The sequence below is a fragment of the Ananas comosus genome, linkage group 3 (genome assembly GCF_001540865.1).
Source record: "Ananas comosus cultivar F153 linkage group 3, ASM154086v1, whole genome shotgun sequence".
In the NCBI taxonomy this organism is placed as follows: domain Eukaryota; kingdom Viridiplantae; phylum Streptophyta; class Magnoliopsida; order Poales; family Bromeliaceae; genus Ananas; species Ananas comosus.
The window spans coordinates 15,324,517-15,341,757 of NC_033623.1; the positions used below are offsets into that span (position 1 = coordinate 15,324,517).

General features: G+C 33.8%; 1 protein-coding gene across 6 annotated transcripts; it reads right to left on the reverse strand.

The window, feature by feature from the left end:
• On the reverse strand, window positions 1,947-7,711 carry LOC109708161 (GTP-binding protein YPTM2-like). Of its 6 annotated transcripts, none has more exons than XR_002215674.1 (10): window positions 7,452-7,711; window positions 6,180-6,252; window positions 5,815-5,862; window positions 5,680-5,727; window positions 4,099-4,170; window positions 3,861-4,016; window positions 3,614-3,717; window positions 2,806-2,904; window positions 2,506-2,586; window positions 1,947-2,362 (listed from the first exon to the last, which is right to left on the reverse strand). XR_002215674.1 is itself a non-coding variant. In XM_020229784.1 (9 exons), the coding sequence occupies exons 1-8, from the start codon at window positions 7,463-7,465 to the stop codon at window positions 2,808-2,810; spliced, it is 612 nt and encodes a 203-aa protein (XP_020085373.1). In that variant the 5' UTR covers window positions 7,466-7,711; the 3' UTR covers window positions 1,947-2,586; window positions 2,806-2,807. The 6 variants fall into 6 exon arrangements, 3 of the variants coding, with proteins under 3 accessions (XP_020085373.1, XP_020085372.1, XP_020085374.1); XR_002215675.1 differs by having other exon boundaries at window positions 1,947-2,371; XR_002215676.1 differs by having other exon boundaries at window positions 1,947-2,383.

The following is a 17,241-nucleotide window of genomic DNA, read 5'->3' on the forward strand; positions in this document are numbered from 1 at the left end:
ATGTTTCCCAATGCTGGAATTCACGCGGATGGTGATGGCGCTTCATTTGTAGTGGTTACGTGGCTTCTGCCCCCTCTTGAAATAGAAGACAGCTGGGGCTGCTAAAGGACCAATTACTTCATTACAATCTAAGCAGCGGACTTGATTTGCTCAAATGGAGGTGGACCTCACACCAAATGTTCATCGTCAACTCCCTTTATAAATTCATCACTTACGCAAGACGAACTGACCCGACCAATCAACAGCTATGGAAACTAAAGATTCCTGTTAAAATCAAAATCTTCGTCTGGCTGCTACTCCGCAAGAGGTTGCTCACGGCTGACAGATTGACCAAGCGAGGGATCCAAGTGGAACCTTGTTGCGTCTTCCGTGCACTTTTCTTGGAAAATTGCGACCACCTTTTCTGCAATTGCGTTTTCGCCCGATTTCTACTTCTATGACTAACCAAGTTACCCAACAACGCTTCGGGCGAGGACGTCCGAGATCTCTGGAACTTATTATCACGAATCCTAGACGTCACTACAAGAGCTAAAGGTTTAACCAAGCTAGCGGCTACTTGGTGGGTTGTCTGGACCGAACGAAACAGTTTTGTCTTCTCTTCGAATCTTCCCAACATCGTCAGAGCCTCGGACAGAGCTTTAACCCTGTCCAACTCCTGGACCTCGCTCCTATAACCCGTCAACTTGCATTTTTTTTACTCTCCCCTCTTTCACCCTTTGATCTTTTTTTCACTTTTTTTCTTGTTTTACTTCTGTTTTATTTATTTATTTTTCTTACCATTTTTTGCCAAGAAAGTCTAAGCTGCTTCCACCTTGTACACTTAGTTTATGTCTCTTATTGAATGAATCAGATAGCGCGCTAGCTTTTTTTTCAAAACAAAAATAAACTTGGTGAAATATTGCACCACTGTTCCCATAAAAACCTTAATAAGATTAGCCAGACATTTTTCGAAACAAAAAATGGTAAGAAAAAAAAATCAAAACGTGAAAGTGGTGGATCAGATGTGACTATCGAATCTGTAAAACTCTGCCTAATTCCTTTGCCTCTCATTTGCTTTTTTACTCCACCACCGCCACCGCGAACACGACGTCGTGACAAATTTGAGGGAGCACCGCACTAAAAGTGGTGAAGGTACGGACGGAGTCCCACCCACGTAAAGTGGAAAACTCTTTTTAAATGAATATATATATTCTCGCCCTTATTAATGTTTTTCATCCACGTTACTACTTACTACAATCGAGAGAGAGTGGGGAGTTTGACTTCGACCTCGCCCGATGTGGATGGACACAAACGCTGCCGTGCTCTGCGCACTGCAGTACTGGTTAGGGTAATAATTAAGGTGCTGTCACGTGCAAAAGAACAGAAAGATACAAACTCCGGCGACCTCGCATCAGTAAAAACTAATCCGTGTCGGGCTCAGACGTTGGTAGGCCGAGAGGAGGAGTTTGACTTTTTTTTTTTCTTTTTTTTTGCCTCGTTGATGTAGCTTTCATTTTGTTTCAATGAATGAAACTGATAGCATGTTATTCTTTTCTCAATTTTTTTTTTTCTATTCAGATAAGTAAACGAACAAAGTTTTAGATGGACACAATAAAGACAGGACGACCGAGTTAGTAACTAACTTTTTTTTTTTTTTAAGAAAATCGGCATTATTTAAATAAATAGGTTTATTATCAGGATATTACCTATAGATGAAAATTGCTTTTTTTTTTTATTTTTCCTTTTTCTTAATCAATTGGCGTATAATACAACTGGATAATAACTATATAGATAGATAGATAGATAGATACCGGGCTTAATTCGAATTAAAAGATTGTTGCAAATTTTTAGAACTATTTAACAAGTGAGAGCAATAGAGACGCAGGCCTGAAGTGCAGCATAATGCCTCTTCTTCTTTTTCTTTTTTTCAACTTTCCCTTTTTTCCCTGTAATTTCGAGCCGAATAATTGACATGAAAAACTTGAATGTTCTAGATCATTTTCACTCTGAACAACGCTTAGTTACAACCTTTCCTTTGGGCCCGCCATAAATAGGTCGTGGAAGATAACGAGATGTTCACCGACACCTAAACCTAACAAGATGTTAATCACTTCTCTGTACAAAAGAACAGACCCGACATACTGTTGAACATGCCAGGACCCAACACTCGAATTGTCAAACCCAAGAGCTCATTGACTTCAGATCTGAAAAACTCGTTTTCAACCCGTTAACAAGCCAGAAAGGATGCCTCTGAATGAGCAGAATCATGCGCACGAACCAGTTGAGAGTCGGAACATAAGAAGTAGATCTTGTCCAAGACGTCTTTCACCTCCAGTTGCATTTCCCTCGGGAATCGCCAGGGCGCTTGGTTTCCTTTTCAGTGCTGAAACAACTAATAAAAGAACTAACGTACAATCCAAATGAAGTCACATGGCACCAACTAAAATAATCATTTAAACAATAGAAACGAAAATATTCACATGGTTTAAAAACTGGAGACAGCCCAGGAAAACAATGGAAACTTACGTCTATACTACTATGAAGCCCGAATCATCTCAGCAAGTAGGCACCCATGCAATTAGTTAACCTCCGGTAACTTCCTGATCGCTATACCGAAGGAAGCAAATGAAATATATAAGAGAGGAAGCATCAACAATGCGAACGAATAACTACATATATATAAATCCCAAATCCTTGTTCGTAAGAAGTAAAACCAGACAGAATTGAATAATGACAACAGCTTCTAAAGCAACATTAAGGATAGGTAGAGCACCATTCTGAACAGCTAACCGCTAAGTTTACATGGGAATTGTGGGAACAGCATACACTTAAGAAGAACAGCAGGAGGTTTTCTGATTGACAGGTTGTCCCCGGATTTGCACTGTCGGTGGCCGTGCACTATTTGTGGCCGGTTGGCTAGCCATCCTGTGGGCACCAAAGCACTTTCAGCTATTAACTTTCACGTAACTAAAAAGGTACATTAAAATGAAAGGACTAGGACCTGTTTGGATGTCTGAACAGTTTGTCCCATCAAACTTAAACATTCGAGGGATTTTCTGTTGCAATTGCAACGCAGGAGCATAGGAGATTGATTCTAGCTCATCACAAAGCCCTTACTAATCATAACTTTTTCCCAGAGAAAGCATTCTATAAGAGGTGATTTATCCTATTTCAAGAAATGACTTGATGAAATCCATATATGCCGAGTGGTTATTAAAGCGATCTTTCATGATGTTCCTATCAACCAATCACAGAATCAGCATGCGCCTCTTGAATAAACAATACAGATATGCTGTAACAAGATATGCATCCAAACAAAGCTCAAAGAACCTGTATAACCTCCTTTAGAAAGGCTTCTATGCTCCCAAAATATATACAAGGTTCTGATAGCCAGGCATTTGGCTAACAAGCATGGTAAAGCTTTTGGTGTCATAAGAAACTAAATTGAGGTTTCAAGCGTCAAAACTAGATGCTCCAGTTTATTGCTTCTGTTGCAACGTGAGGCTGTAGAGGAGACTTGAATGGAAAAGCTATTAGTGCTCAATCGAACAGCCTGCCTTAAATAAAAGTTCTGCAGAAGCTCCAGCAAGGCCAAACAGGTCCTAAAAATATACGCTAGGTATGGTCAACATACCTGTTCTTTATTGCAGCAGCCATTGCCATGAAGGCCTGCTCCACATTAGTGGCATCCTTCGCACTAGTCTCCATAAATGGTATACCAATTTCATCAGCAAATGCCTAACCAAAAAGATTTTCAACTTAATAAGCTCCAGAAGAAAAGGGAAAGCAGATAGTAACTGCAATATTTCTTATGCGAGAAATATAACTATCACTGGCAATGACTAATAAATAGCATTTTATTATTTTAAAATGATAATCACCTTAGCTGTCTCATAGGACACAACTTTGTTGGCAGTAAGATCACACTTGTTTCCCACAAGAAGCTTGTTGACATTCTCACTTGCATAACGATCAATCTCATTTAACCACTGCTTTACATTGTTGAAACTCTCTTGGTCTGTCACATCATATACAATCTGTAACACGAGAAGCATAAGTTACAGTCCAACGGATGAGTGAGTTGCATGAAAATAATGAGATTGGCAAACGCAAACTTACAATAATACCGTGGGCACCTCGATAATAACTGCTAGTAATTGTCCTGAAACGTTCTTGTCCAGCCGTATCCCACTGAAACCAAGAAAGAGAGAGTAATAACCAGAAGTATGCCAAAATCACAGGAAATCATTGCAATTTTTATAGAATTAAACATCTTTCTAAGGTTCAAAGGTAACATGCAACCTTTTCTAGGCGACTAACAAGAGCCATTAGCAACTACAGAATGACATGTCCATATAAGACATTGTTCAAAGCTATGTGTAAAGAAAAAAAATGGCAAGTATTAAGCAACTATACCATGGGTTCCAGAAAATCACTCGCTCAGAAGCATAAATAGGGAAACTTCCATATGGAAATTAAATATCTTTATATAGAAGAATCCGCTAGAGCTATTTGTAAGACAGCTCTTAGAAGATTTTGTCGCCCAGAGAGCCTCACCAGACAAAAGCCACTTCAGAAATGATCTTTCAACCTTGATACACACATAATTAAGTAATAAAAAAAGGGTTCTCACTATATATCACACTAACAACCATTTTAGGCTTTAAGTACGTTAAAAGAAAACATTTTCAAGGCACTATGTTTTTAACATTTTTCACATTGAGTTGATGAAATATTCCAAAAAAATTCCATCCCATTACGTGGATATATTATAAGGTGATATTCCTAAAATAGATGGACAAAGGAATATTGCTAGAATGAAATGGAGAAGAAGAGGATCAGTTTGTCGTACAATATAGTGCTTTTAAGCAAATACCTTTCAGAGTTTGACAAAGTTTAGCAAATAACTTCTATCGATAACTCAACTTAATATGAACAATGATACAAGATTGAATAAGCGTCTTTACGATAACTCTTACAAGAATGCTCACAAAGAATATTTGTTTACATATTCCAAAGATTAGAAGCCTCTGATGGTTAAAACCCTTCAACATTAATATGCAAAGAGAGGCTATACAAATAGAAAAGAAGGAATGTGCAAAGAGAGCAGAGCGGTTAGGGTGGAAGCAAGGATATGAATTGGGTAAAAAAGGTCACATAAAACTTACGACAAGGGAACAATCAGAGCAGACACATTTATGACACTCTGGTAGTCAATATTATTTAAGAATTGACCACTCACAGCTAATGCAATGAACAGACCTCTTAGGTTGCCTTTCCAGCATATACACACTTGCTCTTTATTAAAGTACAATATCCTTAGAAAGGCATGAAACGTGGCTTCACAAATTCTGCAGATGTTTTCAACATGGCAGCCTCAGTTCCTATCTTACTTCTTAGCTACATTTTCAGAAACTAGTCATGAAAATTCACCTCTTCAGTCAAGTAATCAATTATTATCCCCCAAATTTTATAATATTTCATTCTCAAGATTATAAAAGAAAATCACAACAAAAAACTTAAAAAGTGATGCTCCACCTTCTATTTTAAGGAATTTACATAAGACAGATGATCAAATAGATGCATTCACAGCTATCAATGAGAAGAGAAGCCATAATTTGATGCAGCACTTCACGATGAAAGTATTGCAAAGATGAAAATCCAAATTAACAAAAAGTTCTTGAGCTACTGGAAACTCACAATTTGAAGCTTAATGGTCTTCCCATCCTGCTCCACCGTACGTATTTTCTGCAGAAAGAAAATAGTATCTCAGTGGTCCATACAAAAGAAAAAAAGAACTATTTTAAAATAACATTTAATACCAATTGTACTTACAAAATCAACTCCAATGGTGCTGATATAGCTCTCCAAGTATGAGTCATCCTGACAATGAGAAGTCAATGTTAGGAGTCTTAGGACTATATACCTGGCTAGAAAAGGTATTTAACAGTACAACACATACTTTATTCACATTTGTCATGAAAATTTTCCATGCATCACAAAGGGGTTTCCTTCTTACAACAACTTTTCAACTGAAACAAACTCTCCCGCAGTTTTAGAGTACCCTCTCTATATAAGCACCACAGACTAATATAAGATACTTCTATCTCACAGAGAATGAGCATGCTAAAAGTTCAGTTCTCAAACTGGGCAAGACAGTTCAAAGTTGGGAAAGAAAAGATTCTTGCTTCAATTATTACCGCAAATCTTAGGAGGAGACATGACTTGCCGACACCAGAGTCTCCAATAAGCAGAAGCTTGAATAGATAGTCACTGCACAATTAATCAGAAGGTAGTGTTGCTGAGTCATACTAAGTTCAAGGTATAAACCAATTTCTCAGGGGGTGGGGAAAAGGAGTGAGACGGACAGTGACTCAGTTAACAGCTTTATATCTAGATAGAAAATCGACAAACTGCAAAGGAACCTGAGATAACAATCTGAGTTGACACTGGTCAGTAAGTTTACAATTTTATTTTATGTTTAAGGAAAAAAAGGAACAACAATAACAGAATAGTGCTTCTCAACCAACTATTCATAAAAGAAGAATAGGTTATTTGGCATCACTTTAATATTATGGAAAATAAGGCGATTAAAACAATGGAACTTTCAAGAAGAAAAAAAAATTACATCAAACTTATCCATAATTTGTTAAATCATCGATGCAAACTATATTTGCTAGTTTTAAGGCATTCAATAGCTCCATGCTATCTGCAAGCTTAATAAGAAAAAGTATCATACAGATATCTTACAAGGTTCAAAAAATGTGAATCACTGATATCGTAGCCTCTTATTACACATGCACATGCCGTGACGAGACGACAACTCGAGTAACAACCAAGAAAAAAAACAAAAACAATATAACTCCCTGCATAGTCGAAAGGACAAGCGGTATGAGAGAAGCAACAATCCAATGGGACCATTCATTCAGTTTGCTATCAGAAATCCAACATCACAGCTTGTTCAAGGCATTCTGCATTAGGGCATCAAAATGAAACTACTGTGCTAATTTGATATACCATGCAATCATTTGACCAGAAGCAATGCTCTTGGCAATCTCATATAACAGCCATGGATGCTTTGATCCCAAACACTGAAATCCTTCACAAGGTCATGTAGTGAACTATCCATAATCTATCTGATAAGTTTCTAACAACAGCCTGATACAAGGCCCATAAACGCATAAAACATAGAGCCAAATTCTACATCAAGATCCAGTCAAAATCACCAATCGGATCCTTTCCTTCTTAAAAACCCAAAATATATCCGAATTACCCCAAATCAATTAAAAACTATGCGACCCGTTCAGTAAACACCACTCAGATCAGGACGATCGGGCGAGATTTCAGTAAAAACCCTAATCGATCAATCCAAACTCCACAAACTAACAAACAACTAATTCAAACCGAAAATTCTACGAATATAGAACAGGAATCAAAAGAATGAAGATCAAGATGGTGTATTAGGGCCTTACTACTCCGGATTCATGGCGGGAGATCGAGGAAGCCGCTTCGCCGACGTCGGAGCCCGTCGCAACCCCACCAAGAACGAGGTTTCACCGGAGAAGAAGAAGCAGCAGCAGCAGCAGAAGAAGAGAGAATCTGGGTCGAGGAGATTCGATCCGTCTCTCTCTCCCTTCTAGGGTTTCGAAGTGAAAAGGAATGCGAGTGCCAAGAGGGAGAGGGAGTACGGCGAGGGAGTGCGAAAGGGTTCCCCCGTGAGTCGCTATAAAAGAGAATACAAATAGTGATGACGTAGGAGGAATGTTACATGTAGCTCCTATAACCAAAATGTACTTCTTGTGTACCCATCATTTAATAATTTAATTTTTTTTAAAAAAAAATTAATTTCAAAGCAGATAATAAAACTAGTGCAAATATATTAGATTTTTAATAGACAGTGGGGATGTAGTCGATGGGCACCGGCTGATGTGCAACGTCCATCGTGACCATCGAAAACCCATAAAAATAAAATAAATAAAATTATGAACTCCAAATTTTTAGAGAGGGAGAGAGAGAAAGAAGCTAACGGAGAGGAGGGGAGGGCAAGGATGGGGGCGTGCCGGCCTTGCGGAGAGGAGGGGAGGGCAAGAATGGACGCGCACCGGCCTCGCGGCGCCTACCCGCATCCTCCCCAAACTAACTTAGTTTGGGGAGGATGCCCATACAATTTTTGCCCCAACTTCTAAATGTGTATTTTTTTCTGTTGAGTAAGATAATATAATTTTTAAGTTATATTATAAAATTTTGAAAATTTTATTTTTATATAATATTAATATATTAATAATTAATTTTATGTGTTATTTTAGAATTTGTATATTTAACTATCGAATGCCTCTCCTTTGATATCATTAATGCATCGCCACAATATATAAAGATAATATTATAAAAATTTACATCAATACTAATATTTTTCTGTTATTCCTGCACTTTACTGCTTGGCATGATAGTGTCTCTTGTTTAATAAAATTTTCGGTGAAATAAATACTATTGCATTTTTTTATTATTACTATTCTCTTCAAAATATTTATATATGCTAATCGGAAACCGGAGACACAAACTTTATACTTAAGCAAGCTCAGAGCCTCCAACCTCTTCGTCGGCACCCAGGCGAGCACCTAACCAGTACTAGAAGTTAACTTTGTCCCGTGGGCTGAGCCAGGTTGAACCAGACCCGGTTCGATCGGAACCCGTCCGGAACCAGGATCACGAGCCCAGCGTCGGTCACGCCCCAAATTCATCATTTAGCCGTCAATATATATATATATATATATATATTAATCTTCATGGCTAAATCCTGTATATACTCACCTCTTTAATTTGGAAAGGAATGAGGCCTATTTTTTTCTTTTTTTTTTTTTCTTCGTTTGATTATTGTGTTATAGAAATAATTTCAATCATACATTTGCATGATATGCGACTTCTTTTAAACAATATTGAATAGTTTTGTTGAACAATTACCTTTTTTTTCATTATAATTTTATTTTTTAAAGTTGTTTGTTTATAATATAGATTATATTTATCATTTTTTACACTAAACTGATATTTTATTTTTTATAAATTTTTATTTTAATAGTATCTATTCGTCGTAATATATGGGTCACTAAACTAGTTTCTCAACGTACCACAATGATCGTGCTGCACGTGTCACTCATTAAGCATGTCTGCGCTATACGTCGACAAGTACCATGTTTGTTTGCATGCGAGTATGCATGCAACGCCACATGCAGACACATGTGGTTCTGCGTACGTCGACACCTTCGAACGTTGCACTCTATTTATACCTTAATAACACTACCCACTCTTGGATCCGGTCCACTAGCAATCCACCGGGATCGGGCTCAGGCCCGGCTCGGAGTTCGACCCGCGGGTTTTGAACAGGATGGCATGACGACGACGACGACGACGACGACGGTGATCGTAATGTAATGGTCGTGGCTCTTGGGTGGTTGTTCATCCACCTGTTGTCTTCGCAAGTTTCTACATCCTTTAAATGCTTTTCGATCTTCTACTTTGAATGCGTATGTGTTATAAACGAGTAGAGATATAGAGATGACGGGAATCGATCGAAGGTTAAAACTGCTGTGTTTGTGTGTTGGCTAATGGCACTTAGCTAACATGGTATTGTATGATCAGCTAAAATACTCTTTTTTATGTAATGTAAGTTTCGTCATATTAAATAATACAAAGTCTTAGCTATAGTTTAAGAAGTTATTTAATGTTGAATTATTCATGATTTTTTCCCCTTTTTTGGCGCATGGTCAGGTTTGTCATGATCTTGCATGCTTGCTTGGATGTTATTCCACAAAATGAGAATAAGTATTTTGTTTCGGTACGCAGTAGGATTAAAATGTTTTCAGGAGTACGTGTATGAGTGAAACATCTTACTTTCTTTGTAGTTCTATTATAAACATTTTATATTTCACATTTTTTGTATTTGAGCTGGAGACTTTTTTTTTTTTTTAAAAAAATTAGGTCCTTAGGAAAACCTTAACCATAATGGGCATGATGGGCCGGGTAATGTACGAAACCGAATCCATCTAAATCTGGAAATGCCCCTGCGTGCCTTTGGGCCGAGAGTTTGGATTGTTGAGAAAAAGCAAAGCAAATTTTATCGTGCTGGGCCCTCCGAGGCCTTTTTGGTTGCATGTTGCAGTGCGAGAAGTCAAATTATTTGTAGTGGGAAAAGTCAAAACTTTGAGATGATTTTTTTCTTTTTTTTTTGAAGGAAAAAGTAGTAAGGAATCCGCTTAGGCCCTGTTTGATTCGTCGTAAAATCATCCCGAATAAAAATTTTCTATGGAAAAATAAGAATCCCAGCAATTGTTTGCTCGTAAAATTTTTTTCGAAAAACTTATTTTACGAATCTGAGATAAAATATTTTCGCTTTCCGATTGAAACGAGCGAAAAATAAAAACCCACGGCGAAAAATCCGGACGTGGAGGGGCGGGGTCAGCAGGAAGTGGACCCGAGACGCCCCACCTCGTGGACCGCTAGAGAGAGGTCCACGCTGTGACCTCTCTCTTCATCCCATCTTTTTTTATATATATAATATATATTATAATATATATATATATTAAAGATGTAATTTATTTTAATATAAATATATTTATTAAATTTTTATTTATAAATATAAATTATAATACTAATATATATAATATGATAATAATTATATATTAATAATATAAATATATAAATAAAATAATAATATTTAATAATTTATTTATTTATTTATTTCTTCTTTCAACAAACAATCCGTAATGAAAAATTAATTTTCTTTTCCTACAAATCAAATATTAAACAACGTAAAATTATTTTTTCATCAAAATTTTTTTTTTACCGAAAATTTTTTTTTCACAGTTTTACGTGGAACCAATCACACCCTTAGTTATTATTATTATTTTTTTAAAAGAGAGAGGGGTACGGGCTCTATCTGTTTCTTTTTTAAAAAAAAATAACTTAGATAAAAATATAAAATACTTATTAGAAATAATTGATGATTTTTTTTTCTTTTGTCCTCGTCTGTTTTGTATGTACAGAGATCTAAGATAGGAAGAGTACGTCTTGTTTTTTACAAAATAGAATGTAATGTCAGGTGCAGCGGACCATGTGAGGTGCATTTAATTACGAGGGTGATAATTTGTTGCATTGCACGAATCCCAAAGTGGGGGAAATGCATCGTGCATGCATCCAGTTTGTATTCAATGGACCCCGGGAGATTGGACTTATCACGTCCGGAAAATTATTAAGCGTTTATTTTGACACTAAAATTATTTTATATATATATATATATATATATATAAATGTATATATATACTAAGAGAAACCAAACAATGAAGTTATATATATATATATACATACTAGTGAAATACCCGAGCGATGCTGCGGATCTAAAATATTTTTATAATAAATTTTATTTTTTTAATATTTTTATATAGTTTTATAAGTCAAATTATTAATTAAATAAAAATTATATAAAAATAATTTAATAGTTAAATCTTAAAATTGATATATGCCCAAATAAATTTATACATCACTTTATTTTATAAAGATTTATATGAGAAAGATTTGAGATAAATCTATCAAAATAATTTTTAAAAAATCAATAGATAGAAGGGAAGTAAATTTGTAGAATAAATTGCTTAATATTATTATAGTATACACTATATTTTTAAAATTTTTACTTAAAAATTAATTATGTATTTTTATACTACGATATTTTACATGATTAAATTAAATCTAATAATGTTAAATTTTATTATCCGATTTATTACCCGTATTATTAAGAAAATTAACTTTATAATTTTATAAAGTTTAAGATTTAAAATTTTAAAATTGAAGTTACAAAATTAGAAAATAATTTATAAGTTAAAATTTAAATTAGATATTTATAAATATAAAATATAAAATTTAAAACTTTAAAAATTAAAAATATCAAATTTTATATATAATTGGAAAGAGAAGTAAAGGAGGTTTTGGGAGGGTGACACGTGTCACTCTCTGTGGCCTCCCAAACCCTCCTTTAATGTAATACTAGTGTAGTGGACACCGCGCGATGCGGCGGTCGTAGATAATATTCAATATTTAACATTAGTTTTTCTCTATAATTTTTTCATTTTTCAGATTAGGTAGGTCCCATAAAAAGTACAGTTAGCTTGCACACGTGAACATGATTATAGACTTAATAAAATTTTATTTTTATAAATGTACTTTTAATTATATAAGATGCAAATATAATGAAGAATGACACAACGTCGAACAAATCGTCGATAGGTTTTTATCCATTAAATAAACATTTCATTTAATTATTAATCGTGTTTTTCATACTCTAAAAAAAAATCGTATATATTGATTTATATATTAATATTAACAGTATTTCTATAAGACAACAAAAAATACTAAAAAATTATAAATTTGTAGAGTTTCCAATTAGACCTAATTGTAAAATTTTATTAGCAAAATGCTCTCTCTCTCTCTTCTCTCTCTCTCTCTCTCTCTCTACACATACAGAAACAAAAAGGTAAGTAATTAATTAATATTTGTCAGTTTTTATATTTTTTTTTACTTATTCAAACATTAATAGAAAATGAAATTTATAATCTTAAGATTTCTCTTAATTGGTAGGAGATGCTGAAATATGCTATATATGGATGAAAAAAATATCTGCTATGAAAAAAAAAATAACAAAGTGCATAGATCAGAACTGCAATTTTTTTTTTTTTGACTGCAATTTACGTCATATGCACAAAATCAGAGACAAAAAAATTACAGATCAACACATACAGGCAATGAATTCCTAATAAAAAAGATTAACATTAATTTAAAATTATGTATATTAGTGAAAAATAGGAGAAAATAAATAAAGCATTAAATTCAAATAAAAAAAACCCGTCAATATAATTAATCGTTGACAGGAGAAGCATCAATTCCTGAAACAAATAAAAATATTCAATAGATAAATCTACAATCTTTGTATTATATCTACTGTAATTATATCCGATCACACATTAATTTTGCTAAACTTCAACTATATATATACTCTTTTCTTTCCATATTTGAAATGAGTCCAAGAATACGAAATTAGATAATCATAAAATAGTTATTTGCTATGCATATTCATATAGTTGAACTGAAAATACTTAATTCCTAAAGCGGAATAAATTGCCAAACCAATATAAAATATAGATAAAGATGAAAAAATAATTAATAATATTCAAAATAGCATACAAGAAGTTAGTTGTAGAAAACAAACATGAAAATAATATCATGACTATTAAAGGTTGTTGACTTATAGAATACGCAGTCCACTCTCCACCCCTAATACGCTTGCTCCTGTACCTACAAAATAGTTACACAACAATCAAAAATTCAACTTAACCGATTAAAAAATTTATTTCACAATGAGGTCTCTGAAATTACTGAAAACAAAATTACTGAATATATAAAAATTTCACTCAATGTTTCGCTTCTGCAGCTGATACACCAACCCTCTCTTTCAAAGTGATCTTGGCTGTGTTGAGTCGACGCAGTGGCCGAGGCAGCTGCTGCTGCAGCGGCGAGGGGGTCGAGGAGGAACTTCCGAAGGCGTCGAAGTGTGAGCGGAAGTGGCGAAGGGGCAAAGGGGTGGTGGTGAATAGATGGACGAAAGGAAAAAAAAATAAAGAGAAGGAAATGGAGGGAGCGGATGGAAAGAACCCGAAAAATCTCTTGAGTAGACAACCGACTTTGCATTATTTACACGGAGCGTACAAATTTAATTTTTTAAAATACCTAAGAACAATACCTAAATTTGGACACTTATTATTGTATATTATTTTTTAAAAAAATTATCTTATGTGAAACGTTACATATATAGAATCCCTAACATTTATGGCTCCTCATAAACTTCCAAATATTTTTCATTTCACTAAACATTATTATTTTAATGCGAATGTTTGAAACGACTTAGCATTTATGGGCTCCTCATAAACGTCCAAATGTTTCCTATTATGCGAAACATTATTATTTAGTGGGTTTCGTGAATAGTGTGAACGAAAGAAAAAAAATAGAGAGAGAAGGAGATGGAGGGGCGGATGGAAGAACCGAGAAGTCTCTTGAGGAGATAACCGACTTTGCATTTATTACACAGACGATACAAATTTAATTTTTTAAGACACCTAAGAACAAATACCTAAATTATTGACATGTATTATTGTATATTTTCTTTAAAAAAAATTGTGTTTATGTGAAACGTTACATATATAGAAACACCCTAGCATTTATGTATGGGCTCGTCAATTAACTTCAAATATTTTTTATTCCACTAAACATTATTATTTTGTGCAACGTTTGAAACACGAAGTATTTATGAGCTCCTTAATTAACGTTCAAAAATTTTCTATTCTGCTAACATTATTATTTAGTGGACCCACTAAAGAAATATATTCTGTACATTTACAGAAGAGGTGGGTCCCACTTTTTTCCTAAAATAAGGAGAAAGCTTGAATCTCCACGGAGATTCATAATAGTTTTATAGATAAAGAATAGATATATATATATATATATTATATATATTATTATATATATATATATCTATATATATATTATATGGTCAATTTTATTTGTGCCCTCTAAACTTAAAAAATATCAAGATGCCCTATAAATTTTGATTATATCACAATTACCCCACAAATATTATTATTTCAAACATACCCTTACCCTTACTATTCATCTCTTTATAGAATTATAAATATTTAGATTATCATAAATACTGGTCGAATGTCCATTTTGGCCCTTAACTTCTAAAATTTTTTACAAAAGTATTTAGCATGATATATTTATTTTAAAATATTAAAATAAACAGTAAAATATATCATTTTACTGCTGTGTGGTTTTAAAATAGATACTTTATATTATTATCTTAAATTCGAGATTCCAAAAGCAAGAAATTGTGCTAGTTCAAATAACTTAATTCACATCATGCATATATATTTTTAAGTTATATTTTGAATAAATTGTTTAACCTAATTTTAATGAGTCAATTGATACTTTAAACAATTTTTGGTAAATTTTTTCAAAATTTTTATTTTTTTTTTTTTTAGCTTTAATCGTCAGATATTACGAAAACCTTATTTCTAAATGTAGGTCTATTTAAAAGTGTTTATAAAATTAAAATAATTTATAGTCAATTAATATTTTAAGATGGTTTCAAAAGTTGGAATTTTGTTTGTTGTTTATTCAAAATTGATAATAAATTAGTGTGAAGGTTATTTTTGAAAGTTTCTCTCTTTTAAAAGGTTATTTATGATATTTCAATTGTTATAGGGGCATTCATGATATTAGACTTATTTGGAAGGGTAGTGATGAAATTTTTCCTATATATATATATATATATATATATCATTCAAATTTAGTCAGTTTGGGTAAAAAATTTATTCCTTATATAATTTTATAAAAGTAAGTTATTAATTTTAGTTTTACAAATTCAAATCAAATTTTAAAAAAATAATAAAAATATATATTTTTTTCTTTCATTTTTTTTTTCTCTCCAACCCTAATCGTCTCCTTTGCGGCTGTCATTGACAGTAACAGAAGCAGCGCTACCTCCTCTTTCTCTACCTCCATCTCGGCAGGCGTCGACACCGACGTCAACACCAGAGGCGGCTTCAAGTTCTCTTCTTTTGCACCGACATCAATACCGGTGTTGGTGAGGCGGAGGAAGAGAATACAGTGCCGCCCTTATTACCATTACCAAGAATCCTAGTGGTGATAGAGGAGGTAATGATGGTTGGAGAGGAAAAAAAGAATGAGGGAAATAAAAGAGCGGAGATAATGATGGTAACAAGGGCGGAGGTAATGTTGGTTGGAGAGAAAAAAAAACGAGAGAAATTAAAAAGAAAAGAAAAGGAGGGTTTTTTGTCAGTTTCTTAAAAATTTGATTTGAACTTGCAAAATTCAATAAAGATCAGTCTTTCAAACTTTAGGAGGTTGAACGAAGTTGAGCTTGCAAAATTTATAAATTTCTTAATTGTTCCTTTAATTGCAAAAGTTTTCATTAAACTTTGCTGCCCGCTAAATTTTCATATAAATACAAGTGGAAAACATGCTCGATCTTTTCAAGTAAGATTCCTTAATTTTGTCTTCTTTGATGAACTTGCAATTTCATTTCTAATTTGTTTTAATATAATTTTGCACAAAAATTAAATTAAAACATTTATTGAATTTTGTGGCACAAAAACTTATCAGCAGCAGCACTTTTATTAACTGTAAAATAATTTAAATTAGTAAATCTATAATATAGCAAAAATTTTAATTTATCCAATTAAAATTACCTAGTTTTCAAGAAAATTAAAATTTGAAAAGTAATATAGTTTAGAACCCCATGCATTTTTATCAAGTTTTCTTTTACAACTCCCGTGACGGTTTCTGTTACTATTTGGCTAGAGGAGAAAGATTCAAAATTATTTTAAACACCAGTGTTGTAGACTAAATCGAATCTATTATTTTAAATACTTTTGGTACTTAAAATTTTGGGGGAAAATATTGCTTATTATAATTCATCATAAAATGATAATTTATATTTTTATTGTGCGAGCTATAAAATTATTAGAAAAACAGAAGAAAACGTGCGTAAGAAACCAACGAAAGGAACCTCGGGAACGATATATAGCTTGGACTTAATAATAAGGACAAAACAAATCTTTAATTGGGATAAACTTTAAAGAAAATTAATTTTCAAAATAAAAAAGCTATGGAAATTTTGTTTAAGTACTCGGTGGATTAGTACTCCTAACATGTTGACTATATAAAGAGCGCTGCATAGTCGAGAAACTCATGGTCCCTCACTAACTGGGGGAGGGAGAAATGGGGGAGCCACTTTGAGAAATGGTCGAGCCAGGTGCCGATGGCTCGGACCGTTTTGTTAGGCTCAGGGAAGAGGAGACCACGTACAAAAATGGTTAGAGGAGGGGAGTAGGAGCTTGCACTACAATAGGTGGGTGTTCAACACTCAAAAGCCGCAGCTTCTGCGTTGTAACGTATCGTCATCATCGTCGTCGTCGTCGTCATCGTCATCATCGCCATTATGTTCCTCCTCTTTCGGGGTCTTTTTAATTTTTGGAACATAGGTGATACCTATGATCTTAGCTAGAGGGAACTTATTTGTTATGTAGCTGCTTAATTTGCTAATGTTGGAAATTAATGAGCATAACATAATTAGTTTGGATATCATCATTACCATGAAATGTTAAGAACTTAATGTTTGGATCATCAACCTCTTTGTCTCTC

Bases quoted from the DNA above. Each gene is read 5' to 3' on its own strand.
- LOC109708161 (XM_020229784.1), bottom strand. The intron at 3,718-3,860 runs GTGATTATCATT...CTTTTTGGTTAG, and splicing joins TGTCCTATGAGACAGCTAAG to GCATTTGCTGATGAAATTGG. The intron at 2,905-3,613 runs GTATGTTGACCA...TGGTGCCCACAG, and splicing joins GCTGCTGCAATAAAGAACAG to GATGGCTAGCCAACCGGCCA.